General features: G+C 44.0%; 1 protein-coding gene across 1 annotated transcript in view; it reads left to right on the top strand.

Moving 5' to 3' along the window:
- Window positions 1-16,572, top strand: part of DGKH (diacylglycerol kinase eta) — a 106,667-nt gene that overhangs the window by 30,396 nt on the left and 59,699 nt on the right. The window contains exons 2-5 of the mRNA XM_079983474.1: window positions 8,409-8,519; window positions 11,776-11,856; window positions 14,826-14,930; window positions 15,225-15,357. Coding sequence (XP_079839600.1) covers window positions 8,409-8,519; window positions 11,776-11,856; window positions 14,826-14,930; window positions 15,225-15,357 — 430 coding nt within the window. The remainder of the gene's footprint in view (window positions 1-8,408; window positions 8,520-11,775; window positions 11,857-14,825; window positions 14,931-15,224; window positions 15,358-16,572) is intronic.

The raw sequence follows: 16,572 nt of genomic DNA, 5'->3' as shown, positions 1-16,572 counted from the left end.
TTTGTGTGTGTGAATTGCATGCAGACCCTCAAGCTAGAGGAGAGCTTGTAGGAGTTCGAGATCCTGGCAGGGAAGGAGTCTAACGCTTTATTAAAGAAAAGTACAGTGGTACCTTGGGGACGCAGGTGGCGCTGTGGGTTAAAGCCTCAGCGCCTAGGGCTTGCCGATCGAAAGGTCGGCGGTTCGAATCCCTGCGGCGGGGTGCGCTCCCGCTGCTCGGTCCCAGCGCCTGCCAACCTAGCAGTTCGAAAGCACCTCCGGGTGCAAGTAGATAAATAGGGACCGCTTACCAGCGGGAAGGTAAACGGCGTTTCCGTGTGCGGCTCTGGCTCGCCAGAGCAGCGATGTCACGCTGGCCACGTGACCCGGAAGTGTCTCCGGACAGCGCTGGCCCCTGGCCTCTTGAGTGAGATGGGCGCACAACCCCAGAGTCTGTCAAGACTGGCCCCTACGGGCAGGGGTACCTTTACCTTTACCTTTACAGTGGTACCTCGGGTTACAGACGCTTCAGGTTACAGACGCTTCAGGTTACAGATTCTGCTAACCCAGAAATAGTACAGTGGTGCCTCGCAAGACGAAAATAATCCGTTCCGCGAGTCTCTTCGTCTAGCAGTTTTTTCGTCTTGCGAAGCATCCCTATTAGCGGATTAGCGGATTAGCGCTATTAGCGGCTTAGCGGCTATTAGCGGCTTAGCGGCTTAGAAAAAGGGGGGGGGAAGGGAAAAAACTCGCAAGACGTTTTCGTCTTGCGAAGCAAGCCCATAGGGAAATTCGTCTTGCGAAGTGCCTCGAAAAACGGACAACCCTTTCGTCTAGCAGGTTTTTCGTCTTGCGAGGCATTCGTCTTGCGGGGCACCACTGTACCTCGGGTTAAGAAGTTTGCTTCAGGGTGAGAACAGAAATCACCCGGCGGCAGCAGGAGGCCCCATTAGCTAAAGTGGTACCTCAGGTTAAGAACAGTTTCAGGTTAAGAACGGACCTCCAGAACGAATTAAGTTCTTAACCCGAGGTACCACTGTATAGACTTACAGCAGAAGCAGCCTGCCCACTCCCCTTCCCCCGACAAACTCGGGACGGACACAGCAGTGAGCATCTCGGCCAGGAGATGCCTTTGTCCTCATCCAGCCCAAAGTGCTTGCATTCTGTGCACAGTGAAACACGTCACATTGCCCAAAGAGATGGGCACACAGGTGGCCAGTGCCCAAAACATTACCAATGGTTCCCCCTTTCTGGGCTCACAGCCCGGTATTTCCAGACCCACAGGCGAATTGTACTTTCAAAGCAAACCAATTAGTGTACATCCAAGCAAGTACACCAGCATATATGAGCTCATTGCTACAGCAACTACCAATTAATTTTGGGGTTATCTTGACGTCCATCATGGCGTGAGCCGTGCTTCTTGAACAGTTCACCTTTGGTTCTACACAGCTATCACTCTCCTCTTTTTTAAAAAAGAAAATTCTATATAATCAGACATTTTAGAAAGTCGAAAGTAATTTGTAACAATTTTAAACATCGCTAGTAAAACTCAAATCTGTCAAATTGAGTATAGTTTTTACATAATTGCCTTCATCTTTCTGCAATACAGAAAATGCCACCCATTCTATCTTCTATCTTAGAATTAAGTAGATCTGCTTCTGATGATCTGATCTCGAAGTTTAAAAGCTGCTGATGGAGGTAGCAAGATTTACAATTGAAGACGCTATTGGATTATCTAAAAACCAGAGAATATGGGGCCTATATAATCCCGATTGCACTGTGGAATACATAAACTGGTAGCCACTTCATATTTATATAGCTTTTCCCCCTTTCTTGACTGCATAGTTAGTACTGATCTGTTTTGTAAATTAGCCTGTTTGATGGCTTCTTTCTTTCTTTCTTTCTTTCTTTTTCTTTTATGTATATCATTGATTTCTAGGCTGCTCATTCTAATTGCATAGCTGTGAAAAAGAAACCCATTAAGAAGCAATTCCTAGGTTTAATATGTCTTGGATGTCCGTGTTGGAAATACTGAGCTATGCGGACAAATATAATAATAATAATAATAATAATAATAATAATAATAATAATAATTTATTATTCCCCAGCCACTCTGGGCAGCTTCCACAGAGACCAAAAATACACTAAAATGTCACACATTAAAAACTTCCCTGAACAGGGCTGCCTTAAGATGTCTTCTGAATGTCAGGTAGTTGTTTATCGCTTTGGCATCTGATGGGTGGGTGTTCCACAGGGCGGGCGCCACTACCGAGAAGGCCCTCTGCCTGGTTCCCTGTAACTTGGCCTCTTGCAGTGAGGGAACCGCCAGAAGGCCCCCCCCCCCCAATTGGTGCGATTGGGTGTTAGGCGGCTCCTTGACTTGTTGTTGTGTTTAAGAGACTGACCTATGAACAGCAAATCACTAAGGGAGCCATCCTATGCACAACAAGCTGGTGTAAAGCAAGCAGGCGTTAGCTGAGTCGTGCAAGCTTGGAGCCTTTCTTAATAGATCTGAGGACGAGAGGTTAATTGCTAAATCCTGGGGGGCAGAACTAATCCATTCCACTCCATTTCTGGCCATTTGCACAATGCAAATGCCTTGTTCTCGCTTTCTTCCAGCCTTTAGAAAGACTCCCTCTTTGCCTTCGCTTTCCCCTTGCCGGTAAGCCAATAAGGAACATTGCTGGGAAGGCACCAGACTGTGATTTTAAGAAAAGAGGGCAGGGTTTTCTGTTTTTCAGCTGCACTGAAGGGTTCTTGAAAACCCGGCATATATAAAAGGAGGCTGCTGGAAAGCAGTGCTCTGATTGGCCTATTTGGCGTCCCAGAGGATCGCTTGAGTCACAGAAGAAAGGGGAGACCACAAACATTGCTTGCTATTCCAGAGGGAGATGCCTAGTTCCGCTTGAAGGCGCTGCTGTCGCATCATCTGCTTATTTTAAGCTACAGTGAAGGAACGCTGCAGGCTCTCCAAATAACCTGGATAGGTAATATTAATGCCTCGCTACCTCCATTTCCCCCCCATTCCCATTTGCTTAGTTTTCCTCCAATCTGGCCCTTCTGAGATGAGAATCCTTCTGCTTTGCATGTAATATTTTCCCCTTCCTAGTCCGCTTGCAATCCCATAGCAAGCAGGGTCTTTAAAACTCTGCCTTATAATTCCTTATTGGGCGACTTTGCTGCTTTCCCAGTAACTAAGTAGATGGCATGCATGAATAAGCTTGTCAACACTGATAACTTTCAAGATTTAAAGCTACTCTTGTTGTTTCTAATTCATTTTATATTGGCCATGTTATTGCAGTCGCACCTTGGATTTCGAACAGTTTAGTTCCTGGATATTTTGGCTCCCAAACGCCGCAAACTCGGAAGTGACTGTTCCGGTTTATGAACTATTTTTGGAAGCCAAACGTCCGCAGGGGCTTCCACAGCTTCTGATTGGCTGCAGGAGCTTCCTGAAGCCAAACAGAAGCCGCGCTTTGGTTTTCGAACATTTTGGAAGTTGAACAGACTTCTGGAATGGATTCCATTCGACTTCCAAGGTATGACTGTATTTTAAAACCTGTGTTTATTTACAAATAAAAATATTAGAATTGCCGTTGCAGTGTGTGTTTTTGCTAGGCATAGAGAGCATGTGCAGGAATTTTGGTCCATGCTAAGTTTTCCCAGGCAAAGCAAAGGGTGTCTAAGGCACTGAGCCTATGCAGTCCACTCTTTTTGTGTGTCTCCAGTAAAGATCCCTACATGTGTAAGACTCAAGTAGATGTGAATGCATGCATTCCTGCAAGGGCAAATCTGCTGATCAACAACACTAGGCTTCTTTGTCTGGTGCAGCACTGCGCTGTTCCGTGTCAGCGCTAATTTGTTTAAAGGATGAGGTGTGGCTTTATAGGGTGAATTTGAAAATGTCAGTCTGTTCAAGAACAAACATCCAATTCTGGATCCTCTGCCTCTCCCTCCTGAGCAGTGGCAAGACCCAAGGCGTTCCAGGCACTCGTCCTGGAACTGTGTTCCTTTGGAGAACTGAGGCATAGCAGAGGCTGTCGTAGCTTTCAAAAATACAGTTTATTCACCTATTTGTACCTTCCGTCTTCATGGAGAGAGTCCAGATCTTACGGTGTGGTCATTTCAAGAGGGATGTGTTCCCCCACAGAGGTTTAGCCACAGAGTCCGAGGCATCACTCCCAGCCAGCCTTCAGCCAGCCTGCCCAAGATGGATCCCAGTCTGTCTTCCTCCTCCTTCTGCCCAGAACACTGCTACAAAACTCCCTTTTCTTGTCACCTCACGCCGTGGTAACCTTCCAAACCCCCAGTATCTCTTGCGGCAAGGGGGGGGGGGGGAAGGACAGTTCTCTTGCATTGCCAATGGCCCTCAGTTGCCCTCTATTGTTTCTTAATGGCCCTAGCTAGGCCAGGTTTCTTGGGCAAGGAATTCCTCCGCAGCTGGTATTTCTGCCTTCACATCCCAAATAATCAAAATCCTACAATTTATTAATTCCTACGTTCTTTTTTGGGGGGGGGTCCCCCAAATACATAACAATTATCAGCTGTTGGCACTTTGGATTTCACTGGCATTTCAAGCTGAAGAGTATTTTGGGAAAACTTGCTATATTATGGTTACATGGAAACATTAAACTATGCATAGAATTAAAAGTAAAACTGGTTTGTCATAGACATACTCTTCATTTGACGTAAGTGCTAACTGTAGTAAACTGAAAGGTGAAGGTTGATTTCCATCCTATGTGATATTCTGTAACCATCTGTTTCTGAAAAACCATCTTGTATCCTATCCCATGTGTTTCTTTTTCAGCAAATATTCTTTATTTGCTACATTGAGAAGTCTTGGGAATTCTATGTGCTTTGTTTAGGAAGTGCTCTGAGTCCCCCCCCCCCCTCAAAAGTGCCTTCTGTATTGCAACATGAATGGGAGCTGATATGGAGAACCCCGGAGACTTTGGGATCTTCTGGAGAGATACATTAGATTACTCTTTTCTCATTGCTAAGGCTGGAACCAGCTCTCATAGTCTGAATCACCCTGCTACACCAAGTCTGTGGGGCACAGGTGAAATCCCCCTTACATTCTTCCAATTGTTTTGGATCCAGTGTGCATTTTATTCAGCCTCATGGAAGCTGTTGTGAAACTTTTTGTTGGGGTAGAATGAGAGGAGAGGTCTATTTTAAAGCCCTGTACGGCCTAGGACCCTCGTATCTACAGGACCGCCTCTCCTGGTATATCCCACAGAGGAACTTACGATCTTCAAACAAAAACATCTTGGAGGTCCCAGGCCACAGAGAGATTAGGCTGGCCTCAACCAGAGCCAGGGCTTTTTCAGTTGTGGCCCCGATCTGGTGGAACGCTCTGCCACAAGAGACTAGGGCCCTGCGGGACTTGACATCTTTCCGCAGGGCCTGCAAGACAGAGCTGTTCCACCTGGCCTTTGGCCAGGGCACAGCCTGACTCCCTCCTTTGGCAATCTTCACAAAACTCTAGCCCAATGGTTGCCATCAATTTGATTTGAAGTAATTTTTTAATGAAATTATTTTAGAATGTTGTATTATTTTATTGTTGTTAGCCGCCCTAACCCCGGCTTCAGCTGGGGAGGGCGGGATATAAATAAAAATTTATTATTGTTATTATTACCAGGATGGCTACAACTCATGTTGTCCTCCCGAATCATGTGAAAAATGTCTTGTGATAAAAGGGAATGATGTGATGAATGTTTCTAATGGCGAGCCACATCCGTGGTGCTGCCATTGTGGCAAATAATAATAATAATAATAATCCTGGTAGCTTCCACAAAGCTCTAGAGTAAAGCAGAAAATGGTGCTGTGTCACAGCCATGAGATGCAGAATACTTTTGACATTTCCCCAACTTTATATGTCAGTTTTAGCCCTTTCTAGGTGTGTCCTAGGAAAGCCACCAGTTGTGCATCTTTTCAATACGTTGTTGTTGTTTAGTCGTTTAGTCGTGTCCGACTCTTCGTGACCCCATGGACCAGAGCACGCCAGGCACTCCTGTCTTCCACTGCCTCCCACAGTTTGGTCAGACTCATGTTTGTAGCTTCGAGAACGCTGTCCAACCATCTCGTCCTCCGTCGTCCCCTTCTCCTTGTGCCCTCCATCTTTCCCAGGGTCTTTTCCAGGGAGTTTTCTCTTCTTATGAAGTGGCCAAAGTATTGGAGCCTCAGCTTCACAATCTATGCTTCCAGTGAGCACTCAGGGCTGATTTCCTTAAGAATGGATAGGTTTGATCTTCTTGCAGTCCATGGGACTCTCAAGAGTCTCCTCCAGCACCATAATTCAAAAGCATCAATTCTTCAGCAATCAGCCTTCTTTATGGTCCAGCTCTCACTTCCATACATCGCTACTGGGAAAACCATAGCTTTAACTACACGGACCTTTGTCGGCAAGGTGATGTCTCTGCTCTTTAAGATGCTGTCTAGGTTTGTCATCGCTTCCAATACATTAATGATATGTCAAAGTAATATTTGGTGCTTAAAAATCATGAGTTGGATCCAGCTAGTTGCATTTAGGCCCCATTGAAATCAATGCGAAAGTTAAGCTCCATTTGCTTCAGTGGGTCGCAGAGAAAGTAAGTCCACCTGAATGGTGCTTCCTGCCAGGTAAATGATGAGATGCATTGTGGTCCATGAAAGGTTAGGCCAGAACAAATTTGTTACAGTCTAAGGTGCCTCTGTGGTCTTTTTTTGATTCAGCCTTAAATAGTTACTATGCTGTGTTTTCTTTTATGAATTAAACAAAACAAATGGTTTGCTTAGCTACTCAAAGAAATGACTTTGTAATACAGTTGTACGTTGGAAGTCAAACGGAATCCATTCCAGAAGTCTGTTCGACTTCCAAAATGTTCGAAAATCAAAGCACGGCTTCTGATTGGCTGCAGGAAGCTCCTGCCGCCAATTGGAAGCCCCCTCTGACATTCGGCTTCCAAAAATAGTTTGCAAACTAGAACAGTCACTTCTGGGTTTGCTGCATTCAGGAACCAAAACGTTCAGGAACTAAGCTGTTCGAAAACCAAGGTATGATTGTAATGGTAAACTCAAGGGCGAGTTGTTAAATCTTGCATCAATGGCATATTTGGGTGCTGCTGCACACAGTTTTGAAACACTTCCTATTTGAGAGTTACCGTACTTTTCCATGTATAAGACTAGTTGTTGTTTTTTACTGAAAAAATATGTTTAAAATCGGGGGTTGTCTTATACATGGGTAGCAAAAGGTAAAGGTAAAGGACCCCTGGACGGTTAAATCCAGTCAAAGGTGACTATGGGGTTGCGGCGCTCATCTCGCTTTCAGGTTGAGGGAGCTGGCGTTTGTCCACAGACAGCTTTCTGGGTCATGTGGCCAGCATGACTAAACCGCTTCTGATACAACAGGACACCGTGAAGGAAACCAGAGTGCACAGAAATGCCATTTACCTTCCCGCCACAGTGGTACCTATTTATCTACTTGCGCTGGTGTGCTTTCGAACTTCCAGGTTGGCAGGAGCTGGGACAGAGCAATGGGGGACGTGGGATTGGTGCTGCGAGCCAGAGATGCTGCGCAGCATGTTATTGGTGTCTGCAGCAAGGGGTGGTGTTGATTTATTAATTTTTAGCCCCCCAAAATAGGAGGCGTCTTATACATGGGGGCGTGTTATACACAGAAAAGTACGGTATATCATATTTAATTGGCATAATAGTCAGTATGTTTTTACGAAACGGTGTAAATTACAGCCAGTGAATCACACCATGTTTCTCAACATTTCCTTGGTCAAAGATTAGGTTTGATAAGATGAAAGAGGAGACTTTGTGTCATATTTCTTCATCTTTTCTTCTGGGCCCAATTTCATGTGGGCTTCACAAGTTTATCCGCTATGGAGTAGAAGTGGATTTATTTATCTGTAAGTGTGCAGCTTATGCAACCACTTGTGAATCTACGCCTGCTGTTGATGTTTTTTAGTGTGCAGCGTCTGTTTCAGAATAAGCCATTAGGTTACAGTGATCACTGTAACACACTGGATCTGCTTGAGAACTTTTAATTAATATAACCATACTGCCACCTTGTGGTAATTGGGTAGAATTCAGTCTTTCTAATTAAGTCATACTGATAGGGTTTTAATTCAGATCAATGAGTAAAAGGCAGTCCTTTTTTTATAAAAAAAAAATATGTTTAGGGGTACTCTCATTTTCCTGCTCATATTGAAAGACTGCTCCTCAATGAGGCCAAACTTAGATTCACAAAATGTTTAGGGGTATACGTACCCCTGCGTCCCCCAAGAAAAAAAGCACTGGTAAAAAGGTAAAGGTAAAGGAACCCGGAACAGATAGGTCCAGGTTTCAGTTTTTATAAATAATATAATTATTTTGCGATATATGTAACAATTTTGGCACATGTGTAATTTTGCATTTTCATTTCTTTTTCTTCCCCCCTCAAGACCAGTATAAAGGAAGGATTACTTTTGAAGCAAACCAGCTCTTTTCAGCGATGGAAAAAACGTTACTTTAAGCTTCGGGGCCGTACTCTTTACTATGCCAAGGATTCAAAGGTAAAGATTCATTCTGGTAGAAATCAATATGTCGTCTCTATAATACTAACTGTGTTTGGGTCTCTCTCTCTCTCTTTGCCTATTATGAAAACAGTTTTAAAAGTAGCTCCCCCTGCTTTTGTAAAAATTAGTTGTGTTGCCCGCATAGGTTTCTTGTATTTTTCTAGCACATTTAAAAAATAAATTAGTAGTGGGTTTGATTTCTGCTTTCTGGGATGAAAATGTTAGGTCAGCGGCAGGAACGTCTGGTTTGCAGGCCTAGCGAGGACCACAAGGCCATTTTGGCCAAGTTGTGCTAACTGGATTTACTCCTCATGTCACATGAAGCTCAGAGTTACACTGATAACATTCACCCTAACTTGACTTCTAAGACTAAAGGTAAAAGGTAAAGGTACCCCTGCCCGTACGGGCCAGTCTTGACAGACTCTGGGGTTGTGCGCCCATCTCACTCAAGAGGCCGGGGGCCAGCGCTGTCCGGAGACACTTCCGGGTCACGTGGCCAGCGTGACATCGCTGCTCTGGCGAGCCAGAGCCGCACACGGAAACGCCGTTTACCTTCCCGCTGGTAAGCGGTCCCTATTTATCTACTTGCACCTGGAGGTGCTTTCGAACTGCTAGGTTGGCAGGCGCTGGGACTGAGCAGCGGGAGCGCACCCCGCCGCAGGGATTCGAACCGCCGACCTTTCGATCGGCAAGCCCTAGGCGCTGAGGCTTTAACCCACAGCGCCACCTGCGTCCCGCAGGTTCTAAGCACTTCTAAGACTACTGTGGTCTAAAAATGCACATTGCCTAAAGGTAAATTTAAATATTCTAGCTATAGAGAAAGCGAGAGATAATAATATAATAATAATAATAATAATTTATTATTTATACCCTGCCCATCTGGCTGTGTTTCATCACATGGAGAGTCCTTGCCTGTTTCATTAGCAGAGCCACAGAGTTACAGGGAACCAGGCAGAGGGCCTTCTCGGTAGTGGCGCCCACCCTGTGGAACACCCTCCCACTAGATGTCAAAGAGAAAAACAACTACCAGACTTTTAGAAGATATCTGAAGGCAGCCCTGTTTAGGGAAGCTTTTAATGTTTGACAGAATATTGTATTTTAATATTTTGTTGGAAGCCGCCCAGAGTGACTGGGGAAACCGAGCCAGATGGCCGGGGTATAAATAATATACGATGATGATGATGATGATGATGATGAAATAGTCAAATCAAATCAAATCAAATCAGATCAAATATTTATTGTTGCAGTGTCATTGTCCAGCCCCAAAGCAACAAAGCAAGAAACACATACAACACATTATCTAAATGTGTATAATAGAGTAAAAGTGAATAAAATAGAATGGAAATAGGTAGATTAAAAAAAATAAAATAAAGTAAAACAAACTTAAAAGATGTGATCCTGTCGCAAACTCCAATGAGGGAAACTGCAGAGTATCTAAAATCAGTTTTGGTTGCTCCAATGCAGTGCTTGGCTATACTGAGAGTAGTAGCAGATACTTATTGATATAGAGTAGACCTGATTGTCCAGGAAAGTTTACTAGGAAGGGTTCAATGAAGATTGTATGCAACTCACAATGAAAGGAGCTGCACAGGAGGACATGGGTCACCCCGTTGGCCTCACTGGCACACATGGAGGAGCGCATGAAAGCGCACCAGGGTGAAGGCCCTGCAATACTTTTGGACCGAGTGTGTGGAAAGAGAGTTTGCTGGTTTGTTGGGCTGGAGTGTTCTGTCAATCAAAGTATGACTGGAGGTTGAGCCTAGATCGTGCTAGTGTTCAGCATCTAGGATACAGTGGTACCTCTACTTAGGGACGCGATCCGTTCTGGGGTGCCATTTGCACTCCGAAAAGTCCGTAAGTAGAGCACCGCTTTTGCGTGTGTGCAATAGAGCACTCCTGTGCATGCGCAAAGCGCGCAGATCACTCCTACGTGAAGTGGCAAACCCAGAACTAAACACTTCTGTGTTTGCCGTGTTCATAACCTGAAAAAACGCAACGTGAAGCAAACGCAACTCGAGGTATGACTGTACATTGTTTGAAAACCACTCTCGACTTCTCATATCCCATAAATTCCTCTTCTGGTACTTTCTGTTAAGTTGTGGGTGAACATATCAGATGACACAGCGATTCTTCCAACAGCTCTTGTTTATTCACAGGCCAGAACAGAACTGAACTGAAGGGTTCAGCCAGCCTGCTTATATAGAGCTCCACTACAATGCAACAGTAACCATTTTCTGTAACTATCTAATCACTGAATGTCACTTTCAATCCCTTATTTGCATATGTGGACCTGAGTAAAAACAGTATCCCCCTGCTGGCCCAGGGTGAGAACTTCAGTACATAACACCTTCTTCATGTAAACTTTCTTCATGGCAGGGAGTAGCAGTCTCTTCTTTTGACAGTGAGCTGTGCTTAGTTCTCCCAGTCATAACATAATGCTACATATGAAGTCAAGGGCGAAACTGAGCTTTATTTCTTTTTTTTTTTTAATATATTTATTAAAGTTTTGAAAGTTACGGAGAGAAAAAGAAAAAGAATTAAACATAACAAAACCATACAATACAATACAAAGAAAAAAATATTACATATACATAACAAAAATAAAACAAAAACAATTAAAAAAAAAGAGAGAAAAAAGAAACACAACCAATACTTTCAATGTTATTAACTTTCTTTTACTTGTTTCAGCGACCTCCTGACACCTCCCTTTTTTTGTATTCCACTTCGATTAATTGTTTCAGCAAATCCTTTCCATCTTCCTCAAATTTCTGTCCTATCATTTAACTTAACAAATTCTAACATTATTTTTTTCCTTTAATCCAATTACAATCTATTATACTTAATTCTTTATAACATTTCTGCTAAAGCCATGTAACTTCATTCCAACATCTTTCTAAAATTCCTTAATTTTACAATATTTCTGTATATAATCTTTAAATTTCTTCCAATCTTCTTCCACCAACTGTTCTCGAAACTGAGCTTTATTTCACCCGGTTCAAAGCTCCAGTTTGGCATACACCCTAATCCACTGGAGGAGATTTTGAACAAGACTTCAGGGAAGATCTGTTGCACACGTGGAAATCTGTTGCACGTGTGTAACAAAAGCGTTGGCTACAACCCTAAACGTCTTAAATTTAGGTGCATTGACCGATTCCCTGGCTTTTACTTTAAAAAAACCCCTGAAAAGATAACGGGCAAGTATCATTCCGGTGTATGTAGAAAATGAAACGCATCTTCTGTGTTCTTTTCACAGTCTTTAATCTTCGATGAAGTTGACTTGTCCGATGCCAGTGTGGCTGAATCAAGCACAAAAAATGTCAACAACAGCTTTACGGTATGCTTCCAATATTCTTGATGTTCTAACAAGCTTTTGAGTTTTTCGTTTTGCCTTTTTAAAACTTGTGACAGTGGAATTTCTCCGAGTGTTCCTAAGAGGGGTGTGTTTATTGAAACATTTCTTTCATCTGACGTGAGCATGTAACCTATAAACCATCAATTATTCTATAGCATGGACAAAGAGACACACACAAGGATTTAGGAAGGGGAGGAATGATTTTACAGGAGGGACATACATATTGACACCTGGCCGCTCACAGAACAACAAGTTAGTTAAGTAATGTCCTAGTCATCAGAACAGTTATTTTATTTCCAGCAGAGAGATTCAGGAACAAGCTATTAGATGTCTCCTGCTCTTTGAGGTCTTGTTTGTTTCTGTGGCTGTCCTACCATGTGACCGGCCTAACACATGGCAAGGCCACACTCTGGGCAGAAAGAGGGTAATCTGAAAGCAGGGGGTATTGACATCAGTTCCTTGTTGTGGCCAGATCACTTCCTGTTGAAATTTAAACTTTCAGGGCCTTTCCCCCTCTACGGAGGTCGGGGATCTGTTAGGATGGTCCACCCTTGGAGGCTAGTGGAGTTTCCAGATGGCTTTAGGAGATTTTCTAGCTGATATGACTGGTGCCTCTGTAGAAGCCCTGGTCGACTTCTATATTAACAACAACAACAATAATTATAATTATAATTATAATTATAATTATAATTATACCCCACCCTTCTGGATGGGTTTCTCCAGCCAGCTTTCAACAGAACTTTAAAAACAGAATAAAACTTCAAACATTAAAAGCTTCCCTAAACAGGGTTGCTTTCAGATGTCTTCTAAAAGTTGGGTAGTTGTTTATTTCTTTGACATCTGATGGGAGGGCGTTCCACAGGGCGGGCACCACTACCGAGAAGACCCTCTGCCTGGTTCCCTGTAACCTCACTTCTCAGAGTGAGGGATCCGCCAGAAGGCCCTCACCACTGGACCTCAGCGTCTGGGCAGATCGATGGGGGTGGAGATGCTCCTTCAAGTATACTGGGCCGAGGCCATTTAGGGCTCTAAAGGTCACCACCAACACTTTGAATTGTGCTCGGAAATGTACTGGGAGCCAATGTAGGTTTTTCAGGACCTTCTGAAACATTTTAATGGCTTGGACCATTGACATAATCATCCGTGAGCACCTTCTCCTTCTTTGTGGAGCCCATTTGGCTCCCTGGTATACTCCAGAACTTAAGGTGGGGAAACAAGCTGGGAGACGGCTCAAATGTAAGTGGAGAAAAATGCAAATTGAGGGCTCACCATCGAGTCTACCTTGTGGCAGTGAAGGCAGCAAAGAAGGCATACTCAGCTGCCTCCGTTGCATCCTCAGTTTGTCGTCTGGCAGAGCTCTTCCAGGTAGTGGAAGCCTTTTGCAGTCTGGCCCAGAGGAGGTGGGGAAACCAGCAGTAGCTCACTGTGACTTGTTTGCAAAGCATTTTGAGGACAGAATGCTTGCATCCACCGGGCTGTTGACTCGGCTGTTACAGCAGATGAATCTCAAGAGATGTCTAGAGCACAGTCTAGTCCCGTTATATTGGATGAGTTTCAGTTGTTAAGACTCGAGAATGTGTCCCTCTTGGCTGATAAAAACCACCAGAGAGGGGACAGCTGGCTGGGCCAGGGAGCTGATTCATGCCTCTTTATGAGAGCTGGTGGTCCCTGCGTTCTTGAAGGAGGCAGTGGTAAAACCGCTCCTCAAGAAACACTCCCTGTTATATGTTACAGGTTTCCAGACTAGCTGGTAAATGCTTAGCTTATTTCAAGTTATTTCACTTCAGTTCCTTAGTTGCATAGATGTTACAGCTTATTACCGTATTTTGACGCACCTGACCATAAGACACACCTAGTTTTTAGAGGAGGAAAACAAGAAAAAAAATATTCTGAACAAAACAGTGGATGTATGATTTTTGTGGTTCATGCTGTGGCCACAGACGTGTGATCTGATGGTGAATTTGGGGTGACCCAATCCACCTCGAGGTTTTGGAACTTGGAAAAACAGGATTTAGATCATGGGAATCAATAAATAAATTGGGTTCCTGTGTGTGAGTTGTGCATTTTTGTGGGGTAGATATGTTTGAAAAGGTCAGGAGGTGGAGAAGAGGTTCTTCAGTTCCAGAGGCAGCTTGTATATATAGAATGGCTTGCAAGGGTCTCCCTCTTCCTTGTGACTCACGGATTGTGCTGCTTGTGGTTAGTGAGCTTGTTAGAGACCGTAAAGAGCAGTTTGGCGAAGAGCATCTCGCATGGAAGAAACAAATGGCAGAGACTGCTGGGTAAGTCAGGGAAGAGGAAGTCAGAGGATTTTGTGTATTGCTATTAGTGTCATTATAAGACATTTTTTTTTCATTGTTATGTGGAATATGAACTCTGCAACTTTTGTAGATATTAATTTGTTGTGGTCTAACTTAATAGCCTATCAGAGAGCACGGCAATGGAATGGGGAAATAATAACGACTCTGACAAGGAAAGAAAATCTTCTGAACGCTTGCTGCTTAAAGGTTTATGTTGTTTGGCTTTTTAAGTTAAGGGCACCAATATAAACCACAGTTATTGTCTTCACTCACTGCTTTCCCTACGCTTTATGCACACATATCTTATTTTGATTGCAAAGTAATATAAATGCAGCGTCATACCGAACACTGGAATATAAAATATGTTAAATATCCTTACAACCTAGGCTTGCTGTTCTCAGAAGGGCGATGAATTTGTAGTATCTGAATTTCCTACTAGAAATAAACAAGAACCTCTCTCTCTCTCTTGTGAATTACACAGGAAAACATTTACAACTGATAACTTTTTTTTTGTCTTTGGAATTTATTAAGGTGATCAGTATTTTACAAGAATGATGAGATCTTGCCTTTTCTGTGTTCTTTGTTACCTTGTCCTCCTTATAGCAATTCAAAGTCATCATATTAAGTGATCTCTCTCCCCCCCCCCCCCAGGTAATCACACCATTCAGGAGATTAATATTGTGTGCAGAGAACCGAAAAGAGATGGAGGATTGGATCAGCTCTCTGAAGTCCGTACAGTCCCGGGAACATTATGAGGTAAGAGGAATGCTGCGCATCTTGCGCTTTTAAAAACTGAAATATTGCCGGTTTTTCAAGATGCAGTAAACAGGGAAGAAAAGGTGTATCGCCCTGATGCGGTGTGAAAAATCCATGAAACTAAAATAGAGATTTGGTTAAACCTGATATATCCATATAGCTCATGTTATTTTTGTTTAAAGAGCCTGGGGAGTATTGTTTTAGAAGGTGAGTTTTTCAAACGTGAGGTGGTTTTAGCTGCTGCTGTAGTGATGTCCTGTTGCTGCAAATCTCTCTTAACTTCTCCTTCATTAGGCTGCACAGTTTAATATGGAACATTTCTCAGGGATGCATAACTGGTACGCCTGTTCCCACGCTCGACCCACCTTCTGCAACGTCTGCAGAGAGAGCCTTTCTGGAGTTACTTCTCATGGCCTGTCCTGTGAAGGTAAAGGCAGCGGCAGCCCCCCCCCCCATTTTCTTTTATCACATAATTAAGTGGTGACACACAGTAGAAGAATGTATATCATATTAAGCTAAGTAAAGGTAAAAGGACCCCTGACCATTAGGTCCAGTCGTGACGAATTCTGGGGTTGCGGCGCTCATCTCGCTTTATTGGCCGAGGGAGCCGGCGTACAGCTTCCGGGTCATGTGGCCAGCATGACTAAGCCGCTTCTGGCGAACCAGAGCAGTGCACGGAAACGCCATTTACCTTCCCGCCGGAGCGGTACCTATTTATCTACTTGCACTTTGACGTGCTTTCGAACTGCTAGGTTGGCAGGCGCTGGGACCCAGCAATGGGAGCTCACCCCGTCACGGGGATTCGAATCGCCGACCTTCTAATCGTCAAGTCCTAGGCTCTGTGGTTTAACCCACAGCGCCACCTGCGTCCCTATTAAGCTAAGTAATAATTCGCTATTGAGCTTCAGTGAACATTGTAAAATCATTTAGTCCGACCCCCTGCAATGTTTTTTGCCTTTAAAATGTAGGGGTTCCTGAAAAGAACCTTTCAGGATTCTTGATACCCTTGTTTCTTCATTGTTATCTTGGCCACGTTGGCCCTGCCTGCCACAAATGCCTTCTTTTAGGAAATTCATTTCCTAGGAAAATAACAAGGCGGTTTTGTCCCCCCTCCCCAATGTCTAGATATTGTATTGTTTAACTCTTGTGTTGGCTATATAGAGCTGAACTTTTAGCCACATCCGTCGTGCTATGTTGTCATCTAGCAGCAACAGTGTGTTGCATTTGGTTGTTTGTAGATCGACCCAAATGTGTGAGTTGCTACTCACATGTAGGAATTCTGTGCATGAGCAGGAGCTTGCAAAGCTGGGTTTCTGTGAAGACAGCTGTTTGCAACACACACACTGGGAAATAAGGACGCAAGACACAAGGCTGACGAAGCTGGGTCACATTTGTTAATTTAATGGACCAGATCCACCGTATAGAACCATGGGGTGAGATATTAACTGATCATAACCAGCCGTGGACAGCCACCCGATTCCAGATTCCCCTTTCCTCAGGCCCTCCTGTTTCAGGTGACTAGGGAGTCCTAGCTGCTTCATCCCCTCCCAGGGCCCCACAACTCTGGTTGATCTAACAGGTTGGCTTCAAAGCTGCCCCCCTACATTGCCCTACATAGCCCTGAAGGCAAGTCTCTGGACTG

This window comes from Podarcis cretensis (assembly GCF_951804945.1).
Source record: "Podarcis cretensis genome assembly, chromosome: 7".
Lineage (NCBI taxonomy): Eukaryota > Metazoa > Chordata > Lepidosauria > Squamata > Lacertidae > Podarcis > Podarcis cretensis.
This window is presented reverse-complemented; position numbering and strand designations above follow the sequence as displayed.